We start from the raw sequence: 26,737 nt of genomic DNA on the forward strand, positions 1-26,737 counted from the left end.
TACAAATATTGACACAGAGACCAGAGGATGAAACATTCCTTTTTTATTAAACAGGTTATTACATCTAAAATCGCACCGAACCTCACTGAAAAATCTGGAAGACAAAAATTAACCATGTTATCACTCTGAAATATCACTTCAAACTTGTATTTGCATCAGAAAGCTTGTTGAGGGTTTCTTCTCTTTAAAAATGCAGCTGAAATGCTGTGTGGAGTGCTCATAACCACAGAACGATATAAGTAGCTTTAAAGGAAATGATGAGCTGATTCTTGACTGATGTAAATCACCAGAGCTCTGCTAGAGTAAGTGGAAATCTACTCAATGGACAATTTTAAATTTAAATAAGATACAGACTGCAGATCCACCACAAGAAGTCTCCATGCACTTCCTTTAATCTGCATCGAGAAGAGGAAAATTCACTTCTACACCGCTCTGGTGCCTGTAGGTGGGATCTGTGGGATCACATGCCCATGTGGCAGAAGGAAACGCACGAACGCACCTTGTCTTCCTTTCCGTCACGCTCAGGTAAATTCAGAGAGCTTGCACAGCTGCAGAACAGGCAAAGGGAGCACCCAAAACTGCCTTGTCCTAGGGCTGTCTGCATCTTTTATGCCAGGTAGGAGGATGAGAACAGTACAAATGCACCTCTTCTGTCTCCAGATGAGCATTGCCTGCTGCTGGAGCAGAAGCTGGGCTCTGTTTCTGAGTCATTTCAGAGTTGAAGGTAAGAAGCCAGTATGGTTTGAGGCCATGGTGGTAATGAGAGTCCCTGAAGTACGCTGGGAATTACCCAGGGCAGTCACTATCGGAGCAGGAGAGCACTGAGCTCGTCCTCCTTTTTTCTGCCAGCAGCTGCAAATGCTGCGAGCATCCTGTGGCCGCTTGACTGATTTCAAATGTGGGTTTGGTAACTCATCTGGGAGACTTAGGTACTGATACTGGTTTTTGATGTGTAAAATCCTAAAGAAAAAGTAGCATCCAAGGTGTTTCTTAAAAAACAAACAAACAAACAAACAAACAAACAAACAAAAAGGCTAATTTAAAGACTGATTTCTATACTTGTAGTATTACTGGTTGCTAAATGCCATAATCCAACCTCTCTGCAGCTGAGCCTGTCCAGCTCTCATCCAGGTCAGCTGTGGTTTTACATAGGCTCTTTGCAGTTCCTGGAAACCTCAGCCTCTGCCCAAGGTGATATCTTCTTTGCTCTTAAATTATTAACTTTGTCTCATTTCAGACACGAAACCACTTTGCACCCATTAGAGCAGCTCTGTACATTGGATAAGGCTACGCATGATGCTCCTCAGAAATCCATATGAAAATGAGGAAACCACTGCAATTCCCAGTTCCAAGCCATAAAACAGTTTTCAGCACCAGCAGCTGATGACTTAACACAGTTTAATTAGCTTCAGAGCATTTCCAGGCCACTGTGTTGAAAAGAAATGTGTGCACAACTTATGGCTCGCTCATTGACAATCAAAATTTCTAACTTGCCAGGCCTGGGGAGTTTTCTCTGCAGAGCAGAGCTGCTTCTTCAAAAGCAGTGACGTTCCTCTGGAGGCTAGGAAAAAAAAAAAAAAACATCTTTTTTGCATAATCACAGCTTTCAGTAGAACAAAATTCACAGCTCTGTGAGAAATTACAAAACAAAAAGCCTTAGAATGAAGTCCTCACTGCACTCATGTGTGAATATGAGAGAAAAAAATTACCTTGCCCAAAAAAGTCCAGGCTGTTTGGCACCGTTTTTCTCTTCCCTGGCCTTTATTCAGGTTCTTGCAAACCTGAATAAAACTGCTGCAAAGCTCCTTCTACCCAACCAATATACAAATATACAGGCTTGCGAAAACCTTGAGAACCTGAGTGCTGACAGCAGGTAGACAAACCAAATAGGTTTTGATCTACTTTGGTCAAAGGTTTGACAATCTCACACTTGTTGAGATAACCTCAATGTTTTTGACAATGTGCTTATTCTTGCTTGCCTGCTTTAAGTTCACAACACAGATATAATGAAGAAAAAAGAAATGCACATGCCATAAACCATTGAAGCACTCTGATAGGATCAAAATGATAGTCTGGGTATAAAAATGTCAGCTCTGTGTGTGCCTAGCCACTTGGGAACTTGATAGTCCATCTCTTCTTTTAGCCTTCTTAGTGAATGTTCTTCTCCATGTGTTGCAAAAGTCTTCTAGTTGCTTGCTTAAAACTTTTAACTCTCAGGCCTTAGCATTAGCTTAGCTCTTGCTCTCCCTCTGCTGAATAGGAGGAGCATTCTAGCATAACCATTGAAAATAACACAGAAAAATTGCAGAAAAACAGCATGTATTCATTACCACTCTTATGATGAAAACATACTGCTTTTCTCCATTAGTATGTAAAATAAAGAGCAGAACAACACATTTTTCTATTTCATCTCACTTTAATTTAGAGGAGAATCTGTGCATATAATGTATTTATTTCTATATCAGTATCTATAAAAATAACATATTTAGCAAAATCAAGTAATAATCTCAATAATTAGTTTAAAACACATCCATGTGCATGCCCAGTCTTACTATGGAGAGGACAAGGAGAGGATGACTACACAAGAGCTCTGTACTTGCCTAAACTTCAATAATGAGGGATATGGGAAAAAAAATCTGGGCCAGGCATGAAGAAGCTATTGATTAAAAAAAAATGACCGATCATTTCAATGGGCATAATTTAGGGTAGTGGTGACCCAGGTGTCCTGCATGTCTCTCCAGCTGGGCACTGGTGTTGGTGGGCTCCTTGGCTGGGGCTGAGTGAGAGCCCCAGCAGGGTACGGCCTCCCCAAGCTAGGCAGGTTCACAAGTTTCTGCATGGTGCAAGGAGGTGTCTCTCTCTGAAAAGATGACAAATCAGATCTTCAGTAAAACAGCAGTGGTACATGGGGAGCAAACACACAACAAGATGCCTTTCTATGCTGTGCTGGCTTTTGGTTTTGCTCTTAGCTGTATTTTCTGGATTGTTGCAAGAAACTCTGCCTTTTTTTAAAAAGTTAAAGAGAGTTTGGCTGGTTTCTCAAACCAAATAGGCTCCAGAGCTCTCAAAATGACGGGACCCCAGGGAGCTGAGAGCAACTGAGCTAAGTCAGGAGACTAGCAGAATTTACTCTTCTGTAGAGCTTTAGAGGTTTTCTCTAGATATCATGTGAAACAAGCATTTATTTTTTCTTTGCTCTTTCAGTGGTGTCACAAGAAAGTAATGTATTTTATTTATAGATTTGCAGTCAGTGCTGGATTTCATAAAAGGAAGATGAACTTGCATTTCCTGTGTTCTAAATAACAGAAAAAAAAAGAACTTGTTGAGAAATTCTTTCTTCATACGTGCATTACATGTGCAGACACAGCTTTACGCACATTCTTCAATAATTGCACAGGATTTTAATGTAACAAAGTGCAATTACTTGTAAGGAGGATCCTGACGTAAATAACATAAATACACCTCTGACAACCTCTTATTTCAACAAAAATTGATATCATAATTTTCAATGGTTTTACAGATATTTTTTAGCAAGTAACAATTTGTTTGGTTTAGAATATTTTGTTCTTAAATTATAAAGCTCCTTCAGGCATTTCCAGAAAGTTGTCTCTTAAGATTGTTTTATTTCATCAATAGTTATGATTCTGAGCAAGATTAAGCAGAGTCAGCTAGTTTGTAGCAAGCCCCCAAACCATGGTCTTTTATTAAGACCTTTTTATGTAGGAGCCATATCTCATGTTAATATGTAAATTCATCACCCTGCTATGTCTCCAAAAGATTATTTATTCATTCATTCATTGCTATCCCATTTTGGCAACAACAGGTGACTTGGTTTGCAAGTAGCTGATTAACTTCCATTCATATCTGTCTAATCAACTCAGAAAAGAGCAGTGAAAAAAAAAATGCCCTCAGTCCTTAGTGGCTTAAAGGATCTGCTCTCAAGCAAAGCTAGATGTGGGAAACCTGCCCCGAATTGTGCTGCTTGCCTGCTCTTTCACTAGGAACAGAATCGCTGGAGCCCACTAGTGAAACTCTTGAATGAACAGGCAGGAGGCTTAAGCCTTGCCCCCCAGTTGGGTACCAATCTTTCAGAAGCCCAGCTGCACTCCCTCCTGCCTCTGTTGCCCTGTAACCATGCTTGCCAGCTTTACGTAAAGCTATTCAGGCGAGAACCACTCTGCAAGCATTACATATCATTGATAAAAGTAGGCCTGATGACCACACTCATATTTTTTTCCCCTAAAGGGTTCCCATAGGACCATTGTCCCCCACAGAGACTGCTCTGCAGCCTCTTGCTGCTGTTTTAACCTTATGAAGTGTTGCGAGATGGACTCCAGTCACTGGGTTGTTGTTACAGACTTTTGCTGGGACTTCTGCACCTAAATAACCAATGGAAATCCATTCATTACTGTAAATTTTGTTATTACTGATGCCCTATACATTGCCAAATAAGCTTTTGCCTTCTGGTTGCCACAGTGGTGTTTTGATGAGACGCTGCTGCCTGCGAGACCAGCTGACAGTGCTAATGACCCATGTCCTTGTTCTCTGCTTCCCTCGTTTATGCCTCTTGTTTCTCCACACTCAATTAAGGAAGGGAATTGAGGTTAATATTCCTGTCTCTGAAATTAAATCTATCCTTGCCCCACAGTGCAATTAATGAAAACAATTTGGATACAGAGCCTTTCATCTCTAGGTCACTGGTTATTTAGTAGGGGTTGGTGATGACTCATGCCATTAATTTGTCTGCTGGGTGGCAAACACCGAGCAAATCGACGACATTAGCCTAGATTAAAGACGTTCACCTTGCAAAACCACTGCCACAGCTTCGCATCCCCGCTGCTCTTTGAGGTGGAGTTGTGGTGGCTGCAAGATGTCTTGTACCGCAGTTCCTCCTGCAACCTGCCTGGAGATGCGCTGAGGGCACACGTGGCTTTTCCTGCTCGTGGTACTCCTACTGCCAGCGACGATTAGAAAACACTGCCTACTGTATCTCAAACCATAAACCATGTTCAAAATTACAGGGCAAGTTATACTGTGCACTCTTAAAGTGAAAACTGCAGGTCAATTTTATGTTTGGCTATTTCGAGGCCCAGAACACATTCAGCATTACAAACACAACAGTTGGGAAAAAAGCAGGTGTATGTATCATCTCTGGTTTTATTCATTGGCAGATGGGGAATTTTGGGGTATTCCCAAATGCTAAGTGCAGACATCTGAGAGTAATCTCTCCCAGATCCATCTGTACAGCCTACAGTGAGGCTGAGGTGCAAGGCAGAGCACTCTTTGTTCTGCATCATCCACTTCAGGAGCCTACATCAGGCTCACAATTTGAATTACTGCCTTGCCAGGAATGCAAGTGGAGCTTACGTCTTGGTGAATACACTGAGCACCCCTCCACTCAAGGCTCATCTCTTCAGAAAGAGGTCAACATGGGAAGAATGGTCATACAGCGAGCAGAGACAACATCAAGCCTCTGTAACCCTGATCCTTGTGGAGAACGCTGCGTATCTTCAAGCTTCTTACAGGCGCTGCTGTCCTAGATACACTGCAGCAGGCTTCTCAACCCTGTCAAGTACATAAAACTCTTGAAATTAAAGAGAAACTTGTAGTTTTCTTTTCCTTGCCTCTTCAGAACAAAACAAAGAAGATCCCCAGAATCATGGTTTATTTTTAATCATGTTGTACGATTTTGAATTTTGCTGTGCCTGAAAGCAAGCAGGGCCAGCATTAGTGCATTATCATCACTCACACTGCAACGATTAGGCCTGAGCAGATACCAGGGGGGAACATTAGTCCAAGTAAACGCCAGACATAGGATCACAAAGGTTCAGGAGAGCTCAAAGTGCTTAGTGTTCATCATCTGATTCTTAAGGGATTTGTACCGATGCCAAGTTCAGAAGTGAACAGCATGGCCTGTGATGCACTGCCATACTGTACAGCAGTATTTTTATGCAACTAACCACAGCGACGCTGATGCTGCATTCAGCTTCTGACGTGCCTTGAGATGCAGCCACTTCTCCGAGGTCGCTCGGCTGGGCAGCAGGTCAGACCATGGAGCTGGCAGCAATGAGATTTGAGAGATCAGTTGTGATGATCTTGCAAAAATATTCACCATGTAAAGTGCTGAGCACAGATGAATACATGCCTCGCCTGAGCACCTCTGCACTTCAGGCAGATTTCAGAGCGACTACACACTTGTCCATTACGCAGCAGGAGGGAGCACAGCATAATCACTCAGCACTTCTAAGCACCTCTTAAAACATTCAGCTCATTCAGTCATCCTGCAAAGTAAAAGGCTCTCAGGAGTTGGCAACACTGGCTGAGGGAAGGCTATGGTGGCTAATTTTATACTACACTGCCAGCATAGAGAACTCTGCTGTTTTGTTTAACAAGTGATCTACACCTCAGATTTCTTATATATATATATAAATATATATATTTATATATATATATTTATATATAATGTGTATTTCTGTGGAGGGTAAGGGGGATAACCAATTGCAAAAAAAACAACCCTTCTTCTTGGTGCAAGAAGCTAATTCAAAGCAAGGAATCTTAAGCAGCAAGTTCCTTATCACTATAATTATCACTATAAACTATTCATAAGAAGCTCTTCCCGTTTCAGATACAGCTGCTGTGAGGTTAGTGAGACTTTCCTGCAAACACAGAGAAATGGGAAATATGGAAGATCACACACTCTCCCTTCTCCTGCATGCGCTGCTACCAATGAAAGACTCTTGTCTTGGGGGTCTACTTTTTGCTGAAGAGCCTTGCAAACAGCAGGCAGACGTGACGCTATCTAACAGTATCTTGTTTGCTTCCCTGCTCAGACAGTTTCAGACATCTGGGTTAACATGCCCGATTGGCTACAAGTTCATTTTTCTCATTGGCATTCTTTCCCTTTCTTGCAAGTTTTTGAGATTTTGGCATTTTGTTTGACTGAGACTTTGCAGGCTCACTTCTTGCGAACCTGACATTCTACTTTTCCCCCAGCAACTTCAATGACCAGACCAGAATTAATCACTTGGGCAAATGAAGACACAGTGATACTTCAAACCTTATAAATATGTAAATGCCTGCTGTTAGACTCTCTCTTACTGATGGTAGTCTGAAAATGACTCACTTCACTGTTACAAAACTAGTTTCCAAATAAATCAAGTACAGACTAAGGTTTTCTAGACTCAATTTCTTTTGCAATTAGATTTTACCATGTTCTTTAGTAACTGTCTAGTCTCTGTATGTGGGTCTCACTGGCAGGGGCTAAATTTGTGGGAGCTGAAAAGAACGCAGACAGGTGTAAACGGTTATATCAGCTAGCTACTCTGCTACCTCAGAGACCAGGTGTCAGGGAAGAAGAAAATCTCCCAAATATGAGCTCTTAGACAATTAAAAAACAAATCTGATTCTCAATGTTCATCCTAATTTGCACCTTTCATGATTTGTCACAGCAGGATTATTCTGAGAAGAGATAAAGTTCTTAGCCTGAGGCTCTGCTCGTGAAGTAGCTAGATGTTTATCTAGCTAGGCCAGAGAGTTTTTCTGCCCCTCCTTGTTCAGGTCACTGAGCTGATAAAAAGAAGCTGTTGCTGCTGGTAGTGCTCACAGGAGTACACACTACTGGCTCCATCCACCGCTGGCAAGGAATGGCCTCTTCATTCTGCGTCTGAGCAGAGCCGGCGAAGGCTGAGGATTTGCCCAGGTAGAGCAGGCCCTAAAACATCAGAATTGCAACAGCAGAGATTGAAAACTCAGCTTGACCTATAACATTTTTCTGGGGGTTCAACTCAGCTCCCCAGCAGTGTTTGTAAGGCTTTTTACCCTTTCCTTTCAGCACTGGGAAGTCAAAAAGCAACCATGAAGTAAAACCAGGGCTTCCCTTATGCCACTTCATGCTGTTCGTTTGTCAGTGCTTTTGGAGCAGGACTCATGCCAGGGCTACAGGTGTATTTTCCTGATTGAGAGGCAAGATGCTGGTGATCTTGGCCTTTTTATTTTATTGTTTAAACAAAATTTCCAACTCCCTCCTCAGCCATTTTTTTGACACACAGTGCTTTTGATGAGCATAAGACTGTCCCAATCCTCATATTTTGCTGCAGCTCCAGCATCTCCCAGCATTCACAGACACCTGGAGCAGTTGTTAGGCTCCCCCTAACGAATTTACGAGCCCTCCTCTCCCCACCAAGGCTGACAACATGCAGCTATTGTGCTTCACTCATTTAAAGCACAGCTGCAGCAATCAAAATGGCTCCTTGCGCTGCCTCTGTCTTGGGTCCTATCTACGCAGTGGAGTGACAGAAATATTTTGTGCCTGGCAGCCCCGCAGGGCCCAGGCTGAGCTCAGAGGACAAGCTAAATTAGCTTCACCTCCTACCTCCCAAACAATTCTCAGCTATGCTCTAGCCCTGCTGCTGCTGGTGATGTAAGAAACTTTAATAAGAGCCTGATTTGCACGTACCAGGTTTAACTTTTGGGAGGCAGCTGTCTGAGGAGCCCTCTGGCAACTGGCAAAGGCAGACTGGCCTCTGGGACCTTGTGATAACAAAGACACCCACAGCATCCCTTCTGCAGTGGTGACTGGGTGAGCACAGACATCCTCATGTCACGGGACGACATAGTCCCTCTCTTGGGCTGATGTTTGTAACACTGCCAGTTTTCTGAAGGGAATCCCAGTAGTCCTAAAGGCACATGGGGTTGGCACCAGTTATGCTGCAAAAAGGGCTCAGAGCAAACTATACTTGTTAGGATATTTATTTTTTTTTTTCCACTGATTTTCTGCTGTAAGCTCGAATTGTGACCCATCCTGTGTGCTGAGCCAATGTGCTATATGAATGAATGCAAGTCACTCCTTGGTCCTCTGCCTAAATACCTCAGGAGAACAGCCTACACAAGCAGCTGCTCCACTGCCTCTCCCTTTCAACGCTGCTGGGAGGGAAAAGAGTTTGGGAAATGGCAAAATCCTTGCATTTCCCCTGGTTTACATGCCAGTGTTAAGAGATTTGTATTTACACTGGGAACACCAACTGTTGGTCTGAGGGAAAACAGCTCTGAGTCTGGCAGGGGCATGGCACAGCTGGGGCACACGGCATCATGCCCCATCTTCTCCTGGCCCCAGCAAGGAGCTGCATTTTCCCCCCAAGGAGGCAGGGGCTCCATCCCCCCATCCAGCTCTGCCTATGCCAGTGCCTTTTGCTTGATAAGAAGTTAGAAACCTATCCAGCCTTCATGCATCATTCTGTTCCTCTTTCCACCCGTTAAAGGCAGCAGTTCCCATAGCTGCCTTTGACTACCCCCACTCTCTGAGTTGGAAAGGGGGTAATGGCAAAGCATGCCTGATGCTGTGAACACAAGCCTATTTTATCCCTTTAAACTATCACAAGTTTTTAGCTACTTGATGTAAAGCACACAGCTATGATTTTTTTCCATTAATACTTGTTTAGGTTAAAGTCCTGGGATTAGCGGTGATTTTAAAGTATTTTAAGACAGCTTTTTATTACTAATGATAAATTATTTGGTTTAAATTCAGTTTTGCTCTTTCATTAAGTATGCCCCCATGACTAGTCAGAGTGCAGGTGTGAAGTCAAAATGTTTGTAGCAAATCTGTCAAAGTGCAGTGGGAAATCTGAATCGTCCCTGCAAGCAGAAAAGGGTCACACAAACACAGAAGATAATCGCGGCGCTCCTACATACACACATCTGTATGTATATGTCTTTATAGAACTTTATCCTCACAGGCAGAAAGCACTGCTCATCTAGTGACATTCTGAAAGTAAATAAAAGGTAACTACAGAAGGCTTACCTGTATCAGCTCAGCAGATTTTGGAAATAAAAATAAATCTATCCATGTGGATTTGATACTTGCAGTTCTCCATACCTAAACACATTAGCAGTATGCATAAATGCACATAAACATATACACAGAGTTGCTTTTTAATGATTCTCCTCCTCAACCAGTTCAGCACACGGAAAAACATTCTGAGGGGTCAAGTGGGTACCTATATTGCCCAAGTTGTTCAAAGCAGCTTGACACAGATCTGAAGCAAGATTTTGTCTTCTTCACAGGCAAGGAGACAGTTAACAGGTTGCATCCATCTATGGTATGTCAAAGGAAACTCTTAAACAATAAAAGCCATTATGACTAGAATACAGAAGTTCCAGGGGAAGGAATTCATCCACACTGAACAAGAGAAGATCATGCTCATCTTTTTACAGAGCACCAGTATGAAAGATGTGGCATTCTTAAAATATCTTGATATTCGGTCATGACCAAGACTATTCATCCAACATCCTACTTCAGCACACAGGAAGGGAAGAGCTAATAACAGAAGAATTTTCTTTTGGTGGTGGGAACAACTGCATGATGATTATCCCCCAGCCAGTGTGGGATTTCATCAGAGATCAAGGATGTCCTGGCAAGTGTTGGGGCACTATTACATGTTTGTGGAAGTCTCTCAGCTTTTATTAACTAGATTCCTGAAAATGTAATAAAACCCTCCAGCAGAAAGCCACACTGCTCATTCCTGAATCATATGAAATCATTCACCATTTTATATACAAGTTTTGAATTACAATCTTCAACTTCTCATCAGAAAAAAAAAAACACAAATAAGCCTAAAAAAGCATTTTTGGTAGAACTGCACAGTGTACAGAAGCATACTTTCAATTATACAATATCTTACAGAACATATACTTTAACAAAAAGCAGAACCTGTTACGTTTTCTGAGAAGGCACTGCCCAGACAAAATATGTTTCACCTCCATTACTAGAGGAACGGCTTTAACTGGACAAAAGAGTACATGAAAAACTTCCTGAACACTCCAGATAGCTTAACAGAAAAATAAAAGTACATTTGTAAACAACTTTCAAACAAGAGCCTTAAGAAAATAATAAAAGTCACTAGAAAATTAAGCTGTTAAAGTCTTAGTTGCCCAAACTGCTATGTTCTACACTTTTTTGATACACAAGTTTTGCCACACAGAACACTTCACTGAAAATTATAGGCAAATAATTAAAAAAAAAGGTGCAATTAAGAAAGAGACAACTTGAAAGCCAAAGGTCAAACTCCAAATTTCCTTTGTGAATAGTAAGAACAGCAATATAACCTAAATAGTGAACAGAGTCAAGTTCAACAGCGCACCGGTAGCACAGCACTTATTTTACAATCTGAGACCCTTTTTAATCTAAACTCTGAAAACTCATAAACAACTGTTAGAAGTGACGCTTGTATTAGGTACCATAAAGCTAGCACTGCGTTCACTTCCATTATTCAGACTTTGCCATAAAGTGACTTTTCATATGCAATGCTGATTTATTTTAAACAAATCTGTTTTATGATGAGGCAAAGCATAAAAACTGTCCTGGGAAATGATTTTGTGTATGTAATTATCAACCAAGCATCTCAAGTCGAGCGTTGGCATTTATGCTGCCCTACTGGATGCTTAAGCATATGTTAAGCAAGCTGCTGACCACGGAGTGTGTCCATTTTGGTAGATGGACAGATGTATGCGAACAGCAATGCTTTGGATAACTTGTGCTATTCCTAATACTACAGTTATTTTCTCCACCAATTACATTTTGCTATAAATATGTGTGCCCTTAAGTTGATCCCAATATCAGTTTCAGCTAACTAATCAAATTATCTGCTAAGGTTTGAGGAATGATAACCCTTCCTTTATTTAAGTAAAAGAGGGAAGCACTTCTTACTCCCAAAAGTTTGCCAACAGTAGATTTATTTTCAAGACAGAATGACACCATTCAGTAAACTGTCAGCCACTTTCGTTGTTCACAGATACGTTCACAAGATGTTTATTATAAGGGGAAGAGAAAAATACTGTGATATTTTTACCATGAATGTTTTCTCCAAGTTCTGCTAATGGGCTCCTACAAATAATTATTCATTTCAAGTACGCAGAAATCAAAGGTCGGGTTACCTCTCCTACTTTGAGGGCTCAGCAGCTAGATTTCAATTTTCTATTTTTCCTTTGCAAAAGAATGTTAGAACCCTGCCCATAACTGAGTACACCAGGAGCTTATGTAAGGAATAATTTCCTATTATATTTAGAAATGCCTCATTTCTTTACCAGTTAGGAGTTAACTCATAAACCAAATAATCAATCTGCAACGTAAACGAGTAGTTATTTTCTCCCATGTAGAAATGGTAAATAATGAAACTGATAATTACATATTCTGCTTGAATTCATTAAATGCAATTCTTCAGTCACAAAGGCAGCAGGCATTCTGAGACGGACTTCAAAGGAAGTATGTTCAGATGAGTGGAGTAACTGAGATTCCTGATGAAGATTGAAGCCATTTCCCTCATTTTCTTAATAGCTTCTGCCATTTCCATACTTAACTCCATTGCATCATTGGATATTTAAAATTAATTTCCCCGAGTGTCTTTCTTCCTATCCAAAACAAAGTTACTTGCATTTATGGCAAATACTTTTGAGGAATTAAGTTGTAAAGAAAAAAATACTCCCGTAAGTGGTATGAAGGGAATACATACAATCTTGTTTTAATTTGCTTTCTGAGTTTCCTTTTAAGAATGCTTCAGTGACAAAAGCTTTGAAGGTTTAAAACACTATCACATTTTTGTTTCCCTCTTTTATACCGGGGATAAATTTTGCGCAGTGAATCACGTTTGTAACTTCTGCCCAGTAACTAGATGGAACTGCATGACATTCCCCCCAAGAAAGTAAAGAAAATACAGTCTTTTACTTCAAATATTTTATGAATGCAAGGTTACAACAAATATATTAGTCAAAATGCAGGGCTATCAAGCACTGAACCGAGGATGCTGGCATCAGTTTGACTATTATTTTGCATGTGGAAAAAATATACTACGTCTACAGGTAAAAGGCATCACTAACGCATCATGAATTACTCCGGTCAGCCAACATCACCTCTGCAGCTTGGTGCATGTTTATGTCCTGAAAATAATCATCATTATAAATTTGAGATGAGACACTGGAACAAAACCATTCTTAAACAGGAAAGTTTTTGTTTTGCTCTTAACGAGGTTTATCGAGGTAACACCAAAAACTAAAACCAAGATCTTACAATTTCGCAGCCTCTAACACTTGTTAGGCTAGCCTTCACACAAGGAGCATGCATACAGCCACGGTTCTTGCTTTACGCTGAGGGCTGTTGGTTAATTCAAGTCACTGTTTTCTCACCTTATCTGGTTAACCTGTTGAACTGGATGTCCACCGTAGGAAAATGAAAAAATTAAATGATGTTAAGTGTAGCAGACAAATACAGACCACACCAAGAAGCTTACACTCATGAGTTGTCATAATAAGGGATAATAATAACAATAAAAAAAATCAGTCTTTTCTGTGCATATTTTTCATTTGAAAGGTCCCAGGAAATCATGATGTGCCTGGCCGTTTCTGTTGCTGATTTCTGATGACCTCTAATTGTTTTTTGCATTGCTGATAGTAAGTTGAGAGACTCTTATTTTCATCTAAGAGCTTTTTATGTTCTTGTACCAGACGAGATGTGTTTTGCTGGTCTTTTTCATCCTGGTCCAGTTCTGCTATTAGTTCTTGTCTACAGTTTAAAAAAAAAAAAAAAAAAAAAAGTAATCGTCATTTATAGTCTACTTCTATTTGTGTGTAGATGACTTAATATGCTTCAAATTTTAATTTGATTATCAGTCTGAATTCATGGCTGGTGATATCTTGTGCGAAAAAATAAGTTAACAAAAAAAATTCTATTCTTTACTGTATTCTGAGGAGAAATTCTCTTCCAAATCAAATCCACATTTAAACGTTAGAACAGCTGTAAACCATAGGCTCAATCTCTACAATTTTCCTTTTTATAATAGATTTCAGATGTAATTCTACAGGTCACAGTAGAGCATCTAAGAATCTACACAGAAATTTATAAATTTTTTTAGCTCTAACTTTGCTTAACTGTATATTCAAAAATTCAGTAGGCAACTTAAAAGGCAAGACAGCAATAATTTAGATAATTTTTTAAGTGAAGTGCTGTTTGATCAGGCAGATTATTTTTCTACTCTTATTTGAGCTAATAATTACAATAAATTCAAGAAGCTTTTAGCAATTACTTTTAGAGGAACAAATTCTCTACAATTTTATCTCTTAATTTCTATGAAGAATATTAGTGTTACATAAAACATGAGGTTGCAGTTTTTTTTTTTTTTTTTCCAGCATACTAATTATTTACAGACAGAGCATTAAAAAACAAAAACCTAAAACCCAAAACACCTGCAGTTGCCCAAGCAATTCAGTTAATGTTTCATCATGTAAAGTTCAGAGCTGCAGGAACACTAATTTGTGCTTTACATACCCTTACAACCCAACTTCTTGCTAGAGCAGAGTTTGTTTGACTCTTGGAAAAAACACTGCAGTAACTCTGGCAATTTTACACTGAAACACTGTTTTGTAGTTTGAGCTGTATATTTTAAAGCAGTGCAAAACAGACTCAGGCAGATTATTTTTGTAACTGTCATTTCACTTAATTTACGCATTAAGAATTCAATATGTTTTTAAGCAACAATTTTAGATGAACAAATGCACTGATAAACTTGCTAAAAATTATCCTACAAAACTGATGTAGCTAAATAGAATGCAGTTTGTTTTACTATTTGTTTATGAGGTGACAAGAAGGCAAGCTGCCAACAATATTTTAGCAACAAAATAGTAGAGGAGAAAGTTCCTCATGATAATTAATTGTTGCCATATGGTTTGTAATTACAGCTAAAGAAAACTTCATTAGTTCAACCTTTATAGAGTAATTACTACCTCAAACAGCATTAAATACATCAATCACAGTACTATTTTTTTGTTTCAAACCTAAGGGCAATTATGTTCTGACTAAGAAAAAACAACTTGGGAGAAATATCTATGCAGACCTTCCAGAAAAAAAAAAAAAAAAGAGAAAAGGAGGAATCTAAAAGGTACGAATTAACAGTTGTGAAACAGGAGATTATTTTTATATAATTTATTGATCTGGAGGGACTATAGAAATAAAAACAAAGTTAATATCTTCACCCTAGTTTCAGCATCACCTCAACAAGGTCTAAAATTCTAATCATACTTGAAAAAATTCTTTTCAAGATGCTACGACAAAATGAATAGATGATGTAAGGTCAATCTTAAAGTAGCTTTTTCCCCATTCTGTCTGTTGTTTCTCAAGTAGAAGAGGTTTACACACACATTTTTCTCATTGGCTATTCCGCAAACACTGAGGCCTGCAGTGTCTCAGGCTCTGGTGGGTAACAAGCTGTTTCCTTGGTCTAGTATGTAATGACCTCTCAGAACTGCTCCCCAGCATCAGGAAATAGAAATGAAGAGAAGCAGAACACAACAGAACACATTGCAAACTGAAGTTCTGAATCAGCAATAACTTTGGCCCCAATCCAACAGAACATGCAAGCAGTTGCTTCACTTATACGTGTACACAATGTGCACTAGAAATAATCTCTTTCCTCTTACGATAAGAAAGTATGTAACAGCTTTTATGTATTAGGCGCTAAACCCCTGGTAGAAAACCACAGCATGTGTCTTGATAATACTGCTACAAATGTGATTATTAACACAAGTCAGATATAAGATAAAATCTAACTGCCAATAGATAACATTGAGATATTACTCAAAATTCTATAATGCATTATCCAAATGGTTATCCACAATTTACAATTGGAAGTCTTTTATTGGACAGTGTGTGAAACAGAATTGCAAAGTTCCTCAACATTCCAGGTCTTTCACTTGAGATGACACAAACATTACTACTGTGGAATGTACGCAAAAGTGCCACACACTTTATTGTAGGGCCTGTCCAGAAGAAAAGTCTTAATATTGTTTAAAACTTAAGTTACGGGCTCTGAATACCTCACCTATGGTGCGTATCTCAGTATCTATACAAGATTAGGTCTTGAAAAGAACCATGCCCTATGAAATTTTACTTCAGAAAGCCTGAAACAGCAGTCACAGATAACTGACTTAGTGTAAAAGCAGCATAAAGAAAAACAGAAAGAGGTTCAAGACATTTCACTTACTTCCTCTGCAACAGCAATGCAATTTCTGTCTGAACTTTCATGTACTCTTGTGCCATTTTGCAGTGCTGTTCAAACACAGCCATAGATTCTTTGGAGTTTGGACATGGTGCTAGAGGCTGAAAATAAATCAGACGTTAAAAACTAATGAACTAATGAAGTCTCTGTGGTGTATTTATAACATCTTTTAAAAAACAGTAGGCTTTTAAAAACAAGTGTTAAACCATGTCCTAGAAAACTTTACTGCACTGATGCCAAAGTTGTCTCAAACCTCCAATCTGCGGTTATTAATCTGACAGTCTCTTTGTCACAAGGATCAAAAAATCAAACTAATGTTTAATCACACACACCCCAAATAAAGTGAATGCAACAATTTGATTCAGTAATACTCAAGCAAAAAAAAATCTTATTTTGACAGTCAAACTCAAATTACATTTGGTTTTAGAGATCATGTTTCCCATGGCTTGTTTTTAATAGCTTGATCAAATCTGAGTCAACCAATCTCAGATTACATAATATATTTTTTTAGCCTTGGTCAAAAGTTAGACTATAAACACTGGTAAGTATGTGGCACTATATTTTGCAGTCCCAAATTCACACATAAGAATGTAATGCAAAACAAACCATCTAATGACACATATTTATTACCTGTAACTGATGATCTAATGTAAGATATGCCATTGGGATGGAGTTATCTGACCCATTGGTCTCTGTAACAACACCAAGAACATTTTAATGCATTTTAAAACACAGATAACTCTATTTTTACAGGACAAAACCGAGAAAACTACATTTCACAATACACAATCTGAATGTGAAAAGGCAAATGGAAATAGCAGTGTTCCAATCCCAAGGCAGATGACTCTTTGCTTTTCTGATAAAGTTAAGAACTTCAAAATTACGATCTATCACACCAAGAAGAAACAAATATTAAGGTTGTTATCCTACATTTCTAGAAGCCATGTATCCGCATACACATTCTTTAAAATATTATTTTTGTACAGTTTGCTATCATGTTCTGTTTATAAAAAAAATTGCCATTTCATTCTTGTTTATGAAGGATCAGCCAGCCAGCCATGCATCTAATGATTTTAAAATTAGAAGCTGTGCAAACCAGCTCTGCCAAAATAAAATAAGCACAACCTCCTGCTCAGTTTCAAAACCTACTCCTGGTGAGGATTTTAAGTATCTTCCTCACAACATGCTCTAGGGCATTTCCTTTGCTCTGTAGAGACACTTTGTGGGTAGCAAGGGACCCAATACCCAATCCATCTTCTGGGCCTGGCTGCTCTCTTCTTACACTGTAATTACTCTGGATTTCTCTAAAGCTTTAACCCACATTTAACATGTTTCTGAATTCTTAAAGGTTATATCTTTTGGTAGCCCAGAATCTAGGGATCACAAGGTTACTGTTAAGCTTTAAGAGACAAAGGAGTAAAGACACATTGAGAAACTACTGATTTTATAGCTGCATTATTGCTACTAGAGGATTAAATGGAGGAGGGTAGGTGGGAAAAAAAAGGGGCTGCTTACCCATACCCCAAAAGCACCTGCCACAGAGTAGTCGTGGTAGAGAAACTAAGGTGTTGCCCTCAAAGACTATGCTATCTCCAAGAGCAGCTTCAAAAGGAAACAGAAATAAGAGGGTGGGAATGGAGAAAAAGTGGTTAAGTGTATGCTTGTAAGGAAACTGGAAGGTGGTAAAAATAATGAAAATAACCAAAAAAATAAAACCAGAGAGACTTAATCACCACAGTGTCTTAAATCAGAACAATACAGAAGGCCTTCCCTACATTCGATTACTGCCATTTATGGAATACTGCTACAGCAAAGGAATTATTGCAATGTTTCAAATACATCAATACATGCATTCCTCAGCTTTTGGCTGTGTCACAGAACTGTAATTTTTCCTGTGATTGATCAGATTTGGCTGTGTCCTCATTTTAACATTTTGCCCAATTACCTTAATAATGTACTTTCTTTTACATAAAACTAAAATTATTTATGTGTTCAGAAATGCAAATAGCCCTTTGTTAATGGACTGCATAAACCTAATAAGAAAAAAATATATGTGTGGTATATTCTGTATTTACCTGAGTATAAGGTGAGGGACTTATGTGAACAAGAAAGCCACCATAGTAATGGACCTGACTTTAGCTCTAGTGGTGTGCTGCATCTAAGGCCAGAGATTTAGGACAAACTGCCTTTGCACTGGCATAAGATCAGCAGCTTTCAGTTCCCAATGAATTATCTATTTAACTAATGGACAAGAGCTTGCTTCTGTGTGAAGCAGCAATTCCCCTAAGTGCTCACTGCCTAAAGAAACTTGAAATCCAAGTTACACACGAGAAGGAAGGCTGTGGCAGAGGGCAAGGGCTTTGGGAATTTGTGTGTTACTAGGCATAGAGTGTGATTATGCGAAGTGACAATGGACAGAAAGAAGAAAGCATAGAAGCAAGGAATAAGAGTATGCTGCCCTCCCCTCCTGCTAAAGCAGGGCAAAAAAAAAGTACACATCTTACTTTCAGAATCACCTTGTATTTGGTAAAATACCAGTACACATATATATGGATATATATATGCTGGCACAAAATCAGTCCATATGTGAGTTTCCATTTTGCAGTTGGTTACAGGAAAAGAATGACAGAATCTGATCAGTTAAAGATGAAATGGATTACAAGCAAAAGATTTCAGAATTTAAGGCACTATGAAATACCCACTTGAGATTAAGTCTAAGATTTACCGTATACATTCTGGTAATGAAAATGTAATTCTTATGTTCTAAAAAGGAATTTGTGGGGATCCATTATTTATATGCAGTCCAGTATCGGTCCATTTCATAATGGTGTGCATTATGACTTTTAAGACTGAATTCAGCTATTAAATTATGTTTACTCAATCATAATCTGTAACAGAACAACAGTGATGCTTTTAGAAGTATCTTAGTATCTTAGAAGTATTTTAGTAGAAGTATTTACATTTCTGTAGACACATGTTTATACGTTTAAGACCGGTAACTTTGTGTGCACATACACATTCTGCATAAGCAAAATTACAACACACAGATAAAGAATTAATGTATGCCAGCTGATACTTACCTAAGTAGCACTTCATTCCAGAAATCAGGGCAATGAAAGCTTTATCTGTGCATTCATAATACAAATGCACAACACTAAAATGCCACAAAGATGACTACTCCCTTCCCTCTCCAACGACACTTTACAGACAAAAACTGGTGCTCTCTTAAATAGTAGCAGCACTGCACACATACAACACTTTGTGACAAACAAAACTCTTACAAGCTTAGGTAACTTAACATTACCAATATAAAATGTTTTTAAAGCCACTGTTGGAAACAAAGCAATGATGTAATGATTTAACCTAAGCAGCATTAAAATGGGATGACACTTTGCCTCATTTTCTCTATATCTAGGTACATACCCTATCAAATATTTATTTATTTTTAAATGTAAAAGGTTAACTAATGAACAAAGGATTACCTGCATCATCAGGTGTCCATGGATTACGAGTTGGCTTTTCAGAGGTTGGTCCCGAGGTAGTGATCATTCTCACACTAGGACTAGATGATCTACTGCTGTTTCTACTCTCCTGAAAAGATACAGCAAAACAGAATGACAAGGAAAGTTAACATATTTTTTTTTTCAAAATGTTCATTTTACAAAACAGTATTAAAATGAAAAAAACAATGTGAAAAAAACGATATTCCTCCCAAATACTCCCTGCAAACTTTTCTTCCTGAAAGCTTTCCAGATAGCTTTATAAACCTTGTATGCATTGCAGCAATTTCACCCCCATCTTTACTTCATCTTTGCTGTAGAAAAAGAAATGGATATAATTCTGCTATTCAGCATAATAAAAAGCACTGTTGAACAATGCATTCAAAATCTTTATATAAAAAGCACACTGCTACACACCTAGTAATTTTCACAATACCGTTCAATGTAATCTATCAGCTCCATAAAATAAGGAAGGAATAATGTTTTATTTCTGATATTTAGCCAATGAATGGAACTACATTCAACAAAAAGAATATACCTTATTAACTGCACTAGACTGCATTGTATTAATCTACAGTATTTATTGTGGTTACGTTAAGTCGGAGGTTATACAATCCATCCTCAGAAAATATGAAGAGGTATTTTAACAAAACAATCAATTAGAACACTCAATTAACTGATTAAAATGAAGAAATTAAAAAATGTGGAAATTATCACTCAAAGCAAATTGAAAACTAAAACAAAATTCTGTAGGAACCTCCTTTACACTGAAGGAGTACTTTACTACTTAAATTCTTTTCCTTATCAAAGCACAGAAGATCTAATACTGACTTCATTATTCTATCCAGCTTCTGTTTCAGAATACTTATTTACAATATAAATTATTGTATGCCATACATCTTCTCACAGACATAAAAGTAACACAGTAAAGGACTTAAAAGTATAGACCCCACCATGTTTTACAGTAAAAAAAGTCAAAAGAAAAGATGCTATTCAAAAGACAATTATTTTCAATATGGGGTGCTTTCTATGAAATTATTAGCTAAATGTCCCTATTTTTTAAAAAAAGAACTACTCAAATATACATTACCTGGAAGCTGTATTTCTTTATGACCCTGATTTCCAAATATCGTATCTTAATTTAATTTTAAAAGCCAGGATTTCAGTCAAGCATCAATCCAAAGAGTAGTAAGATCCTACACACTGAAATACCCATTATTTCAACTGCATTACAATATGTTTCTCCGGTAATTGCTTCAGTTTAAGAGGCTAGGAAAACACACTATTAGACTGCACACACGAGACCTATAACAGCAAATGCCCATACTTTCTAAAATGAAACATCTTTAAAACAGCAATAATTTAACTCTACTGGGTAAAACAGGGAAGTCAGAAACATGGCTCAATTATTACCTTCTCAGAGCTTTAAAAATTGTTTAAAATGCAAACCTTATTTTGCAGCAGTTAACGCTGTCCCTGTGCCAACACTGAACGCTTCAGTCTTGCTTGCTTATGCAATGGAAAAATGTTTCCAAACAAAGTACAGAGCTTTAGTACCAACAGTTATTAAAAATGATTTTTTTGAAGTTCCCTTACATATTTGCTTAAGCTATCTATGTTTCTCAAATGATTTCAGTCTTCACATGCTGAGGAAACTCATATGTGAGTGCTTTCTGCCTTATCAAGGGAAATACATTCATAAATACAAAGTGACATGAAACTCTGTAAGAACAAAGAAATTGCCAAACTGGGACTGAAATTTATCCATTAGCCTTGTATTCCTTCTTTGACAGAGCCACTGCAAGCAACATGAAGAGGAGTAGCTTAATTTTTTTATTGACCATTTTATGTTAGTAGCCAGGAAGTATTGTAGAAATAATCCAACGGGATGATATTACCAGGATTACTAAATCAGATATTTTGAAATATCTTTTGTGTTGAAGTCTCTGTTGACATTATGAAGGTTTAAGTGGCCTAGCTTACTGTTTACCGTCAGTGTGCTCAGACATGAATGATAAATAAACATCATAAGATAGAGCAAGCATTTTTAATGGGGTTTAAGTCCTTAAAGCAAAAAGAACTGTTGAGTATGTAGTTGACAGCAAGGGGGTCCCAGGAAATGCTCTAGCTAGGGTAACTTAGGGTAACTCTAGCAAACCATGCTATACAGGGTTGCTTGCTGTACCAGATTGCTTTGGTCCATCAGCACAGTAAAACCACTTCTGTGATAACACTGTTTAGATGAAATTACTAGAGACAGAAGTGAAGGATTCCTATCTGGGGTACATTTTAAAAGCATCACAAAATCCAAGGGAAGTTCCCCAAACTGAATAGCTGTTAGATTACTGTGGTTGAGTGTGCTGAGTGAGATACTTCAGCTCTCCTGGTGGTGCACTAGACCACAGCCACCTTCCCTGACACCAGCCTTGCTGACAGGTAAGCCAGTGACCGCTTTTCAGCAACCAGTTTCTGTCATCTCTTCATGGATATCTTGCCATTGTTGCCTCCTCCAGGTATCACAGTATGAAAAACATACTTTTTGTAAGGTTACTCTCAAATCATCTTTGCCAGGTGGCCAAACCTGCACTGTGTTCTTAGCTTCTTAGTTTCCATTTCTCAAAGGCTTAGCATTTTGGAAAGCTGACGTGCTCTAAGGAATAACCCCCCTTCCCAGAACAGCATGATTTTTTCTGTGTTTAAATTAAACAGGCAAACAAATTTAAAAAAAAAATCAGTGGCACCAGCCCTTTCTCCTCATCATCTGCGGATTCTGTCTCCCTGTGAAAGGGGAGAAAGAAAAGTGCCTCTGTGACCAATTGCACAATCTCATGGGCAGAATGATTCATCTGTATGGTTTCAGATCCCATGAATTCTCACACTTAACTTGCATGCGGGCATGCATACTCAAACCTTGCCTCTCAACTGTTTAATACAGTACACGCTTTTCTTTAACACATTCATTTTTTCCACTTCAAAGTAAACTGAAAGTAGAGAGGCCCAGTGACAGTTAAAAAACGTTAAAAAGAAGTATTTCTGCTATTATGATGGCATTATAAAGGATGATATATACCAATATGACCCAATAAAAACAGGTAGACGAGGACATGGATATCTTACTGATATCTTATTGCATAATCTTTAATGATTATGTCAAATAAATTCCTAAATCTACCTGTGTAAAATGCCAAATTTTGCAATGAAGACTCAATCGTGTATAAATAGCAGATTCGTTGTGTTCAATCTAGCCTCCCAAAGCTTTTTATGGCTGCAGCTCAGAGTCTGCACATCTATTTCTGTGTTACAAAGATGTTTAGGTAAGAGCAGTACTGGTAATGGACAGGCACCGCATAAATCCTAAGGGGTTTTTAAAGTGCATGTACAGGCAAATGGAAAGGCAGAGGAATCAAGTCAGTGGGGAAAAAAAAGATTACATGCAAACATGAGTGGACCATCACAATACATGTACAGAAACAAATGGGAATGGACATCTGACTGTCAGAAGATTACACTAGCACTGCTCGTGTCACTTGGAGTTGAGTCTAAGGTCAGCAAGTACTAGAGCAAAAGACTTTCATCAAGTCCTGTGAAGAACAGGGCTTAATACATGTGATCTCAACAGCGAGCCCCTCCAGTAGCTGGTCCAACGACTGAAAAGCTTTGGTGTGGTATATTTTCCTACCTAAGCTCTCAATGTAAAAGGATAAGCTGAGTACTAAAATCAACTGCAAAGCATTGCTACTGTCTGCTGATTTTGGTAGCATCAGTAAGACCATTACTAGAAAATGTCTTAAGTCTCTGAACACACACACACACACACACACACACACACACAAAAGTATTCATCACCATATAAACCACACAAAGAATTCTTCTGGCACTACACAGAAAGAACAATCAGGAAACTCACAAGGTTAGATTAGAACAGATCAGAAGCTAGGCAGGGAGTCCTGGTCTACCCTTGTCAGGCAAGCACCAGAAACTCTGGTATATTTGTTATTAAGTACACTGTTTTCCTCCACCTTAAAAAAAATCCACTCCAAGTTGGAAAAACCTTCCTGATATGAACAAAGCAAAAAACATCACAATTATTTTCTATTGACATGTTGGCAATTTCCAGAAAAAAAGATAAGTTTAGTAAGAAGATTTCTGATCAGCCTTACAGTGTTCTCAGTCAAATGGTTTTAAATCCTTGTCATAATAAAAAAGCAGCGCTACAGCAAAATTTTGAGCAGGACAAGGACTTAAAAGGCCTGGGTGCGGGAGTGGAAGCACACAGTGCTGTGGCAGCTCAATGAAGGCTACGCCAAAGGGTGGGTGTAAGAGAGAATGGAATGCAGGGAAGAAGGATGTTTGCAATGAAGAGAGGGAGGGGGAAAGGGATTTTCATGTTAGAAAGGATAACCTATATATGGTATGTGCATATGGGGAGATGCTATAAACTGACCAGAGCTACACTAGTTACAGATGTGTTTTCTGCTTTGGCTTGTAGACTGCTTATACACATCGCAGTTGAAGATTTTATTAAGAATTCAAGGCAGTGAAGTCTAAAGCTATAGAAACCTAAAAAGAATACTTTTAGGTCTTCTGCTCAAACTACATTGTGCTTGTTTTCTTGTTTCCCAATTGAATATTAATATGCGTATCTATGTATATTAGAAGTTAGAAAAGGCTGCTGAAACCAGTGCTTTCTCTTCTCACACCAGAAAAAGGTGAAAATGTATTATGCACTGTCCATATAAATAAATTTCTTCCAAAGTGCATTTTTCTTGCCTGTTAAAATTTTATGTTTTCCATGCCTTATCATAACATTTCCAAGAAGTGCAAAATAAAAGAAGGTAATTTTAATTCTTCCATTTATATTTCCAATATACACGCTATCAGAAGGAAGAAAGCAAAATGTGATTCTGGTACCTCTATAGACCCTCATCAGAAACTGGGGAGGCAAACAAAACTTTTTTGTACCCTCCTGGCCACAAGGGCAATTTAGCTAGAACAGCTACAAAAGCAGTAGAATAGCTTTCAAAGAAACGTTTTAAAAAAGCTACTAGTATTTGAAGTAAACTGGAAATTCTATGTTTTCAAATATTAACCATTCATTAAAATTAACAAAACAAAAAACCTTAAACAAAAATTATAATTAAAAACATTCATACACCAAATCAGTGCAATTTGGTATAAATGTTGCACTATCACTTCATTTTTTTTTCCCCCAAGCCTTCCATAATTTTTGTTCTACTGTTAACCAAATAGGCTAATCAATTTCTTTACTAAATTTTGCAGATTCATTTCTTTATAGAACACCTGCTTTCTCTGAAGATATTAACATGTATTTAAGATTCATTCTATTATTTTCTAATAGATTCAAATTCTATCTTAGTAAGTTAGTAGTAAACTCTACTAATAATATCTGGGTGATTTATGAGGTTTCTGTGGCTTTCACACTCTACAGAATTAAAGAAGGATCAAATGTTGATCGCCCTTAAAGTTGATCACCCCCTAAAGTTACCACCTATTTTAGATTATTGCAGTATGTTGTTTAATACGGAAACTTGATTAACCTGATGAATATGCTAAGCTCCCACTTTCCCAACATACAAACAATAATAGGAACATCAAAATTGCAAATTCACACTAGTGATGAAGTATCCTTTCTGAATTACTGAAACAGACACGGTAGCAATTAAAACACAAAATGAACACATCTGAATGAAGCATCAGCTGTACTTTTCTCATTTAAGATGTTCTTAGTATATTTTCACTTATATATAGTATAACACTGTCTGTTACCATGGCATTTACAATACCAGATATGAAATTATAAAATGTCTTATTGAGATAGTTATGTTAAAAAAAAAAAAAAAAAAAAAACACCAAAAAACGGTGTGATAACACCTTCCTATAGAACTTTCACAAGAAATGGAAAGATACTACTCCGAGTTACTGGTTGGGGCTCGGAGATTCATTAAAAAATATGCTTATAATATTAATGAACTTTAAAAAAAAAAAAAAAATGCAAGAAGTGAGTCTAATGTATGTATAACTGCTTCAGGCAACCGTAAGTAGTTATTTCAGTTGTTTTCTACATAAAAAGAGGTAAAGGCTTTCCTGTATAACATCTGCCCTGAGTCAAATTGAGTAGTACACATGAACTATTTGTACATAAAAAATGATAAATACTGTACGAGCTATATCAAAATCATTGGTCATCTAGAGCTCATTCATAGATTATCCTCATGGTATTGGATTTAAATGCAATAAATGGCACTGCATTCTGTCAAGCTTCCACATGATTTCTACAGAAGTATCGAAGGTAGAGATTTCCAGACCAGTTTCCCTGTACAGATACAGCATCAACTTCACTGAAAGATAAAGAAGAGATGAGAGACATTACCTGACTGGACTCTGTTCCAGCAACAGTAAGATCTTGAATGGATCTGCGCCTCTGCTGTCCGTTTCCTGCTGGGAAAAAAACAACAAAACAAAAACAAAACAGTGAAATCTATTCAGAACAAAATAAGAAGGGTGCGACTGTTGCAGAGGAGCTTGGAATTTGTACAAATCCACAGAGAGAAAGGGAGAGAGGGGGAGAGAGAGACAGCTGCAGAATTTTAACTCAAAACATGCTGGCCTGTCAACAAAAAGTATCCCCCCAATACAATAACCACTCCTACCACATGAATTGCTGCTGCACTCCACTCCACCATCTTCTGTCACATGTATTTGAACAGGCTTAGGACTCGGGGCAGGAGCTGATGACGACATCTATTTCGAGTGCGTTACGTTATGGGGATTTCTAAAAGCTAGACTGCGAAGATAACACGCTGCCAGCTTTAACCTGTTGCTCTTTGGTATGCTCAAGTAACATAGCAAGGACTTCTGCCTGTGTTTTGGTTCCCTCGCTAAAACCAAGAAGCAAATGTGCTTCCTTCTGGGCAAAGTGAAAGCTCTTTCTCTCCTTCAGAGAAAGGAAACTATGCCCTATTCTCATGCTCTGAAAAGTGTGAAAAGGGGACTGGTTCAGCTAAATCACATCTTGCTATCAACCTCCTGAGCACAATGCTGTAATCTTTTCCTCTTCTCCTTCCACCTGTTAGCAATTATCTACTTGTGACAGCTACATAAAACAGTTTAAATTTTAACACTGACACTCAATCAAAGGCATTTCCAGGAAACAAAGTCTCCTTAAAAATAAAAGAGATT

The 26,737-nt window shown here is 38.2% G+C and overlaps 1 protein-coding gene and 1 long non-coding RNA gene across 5 annotated transcripts in view; one reads left to right on the top strand and one right to left on the bottom strand.

The window, feature by feature from the left end:
* The first annotated feature begins 15 nt into the window (after window positions 1–15).
* Window positions 16–12,354, top strand: LOC311433771. Its single transcript, XR_014690947.1, has 2 exons — window positions 16–525; window positions 6,626–12,354. It is a non-coding gene; the product is annotated as an uncharacterized lncRNA (long non-coding RNA).
* Window positions 12,355–12,709: 355 nt separating this feature from the next.
* The window catches only part of MAP3K7 (mitogen-activated protein kinase kinase kinase 7), a 48,788-nt gene continuing 34,760 nt past the window's right edge, over window positions 12,710–26,737 (bottom strand). For 2 of the 4 annotated variants that reach the window (XM_084513321.1, XM_084513319.1), the window contains 5 exons: window positions 25,929–25,996; window positions 19,520–19,628; window positions 16,668–16,729; window positions 16,023–16,138; window positions 12,710–13,549 (listed from right to left, as the gene is read on the bottom strand). In XM_084513321.1, the coding sequence (XP_084369447.1) occupies window positions 13,369–13,549; window positions 16,023–16,138; window positions 16,668–16,729; window positions 19,520–19,628; window positions 25,929–25,996 (536 nt within the window). In that variant the 3' untranslated portion in view covers window positions 12,710–13,368. The remainder of the gene's footprint in view (window positions 13,550–16,022; window positions 16,139–16,667; window positions 16,730–19,519; window positions 19,629–25,928; window positions 25,997–26,737) is intronic. The other 2 variants (XM_084513320.1, XM_084513322.1) reach the window with 1 other exon arrangement.

Source organism: Aythya ferina (assembly GCF_964211825.1).
Source record: "Aythya ferina genome assembly, chromosome: 3".
In the NCBI taxonomy this organism is placed as follows: domain Eukaryota; kingdom Metazoa; phylum Chordata; class Aves; order Anseriformes; family Anatidae; genus Aythya; species Aythya ferina.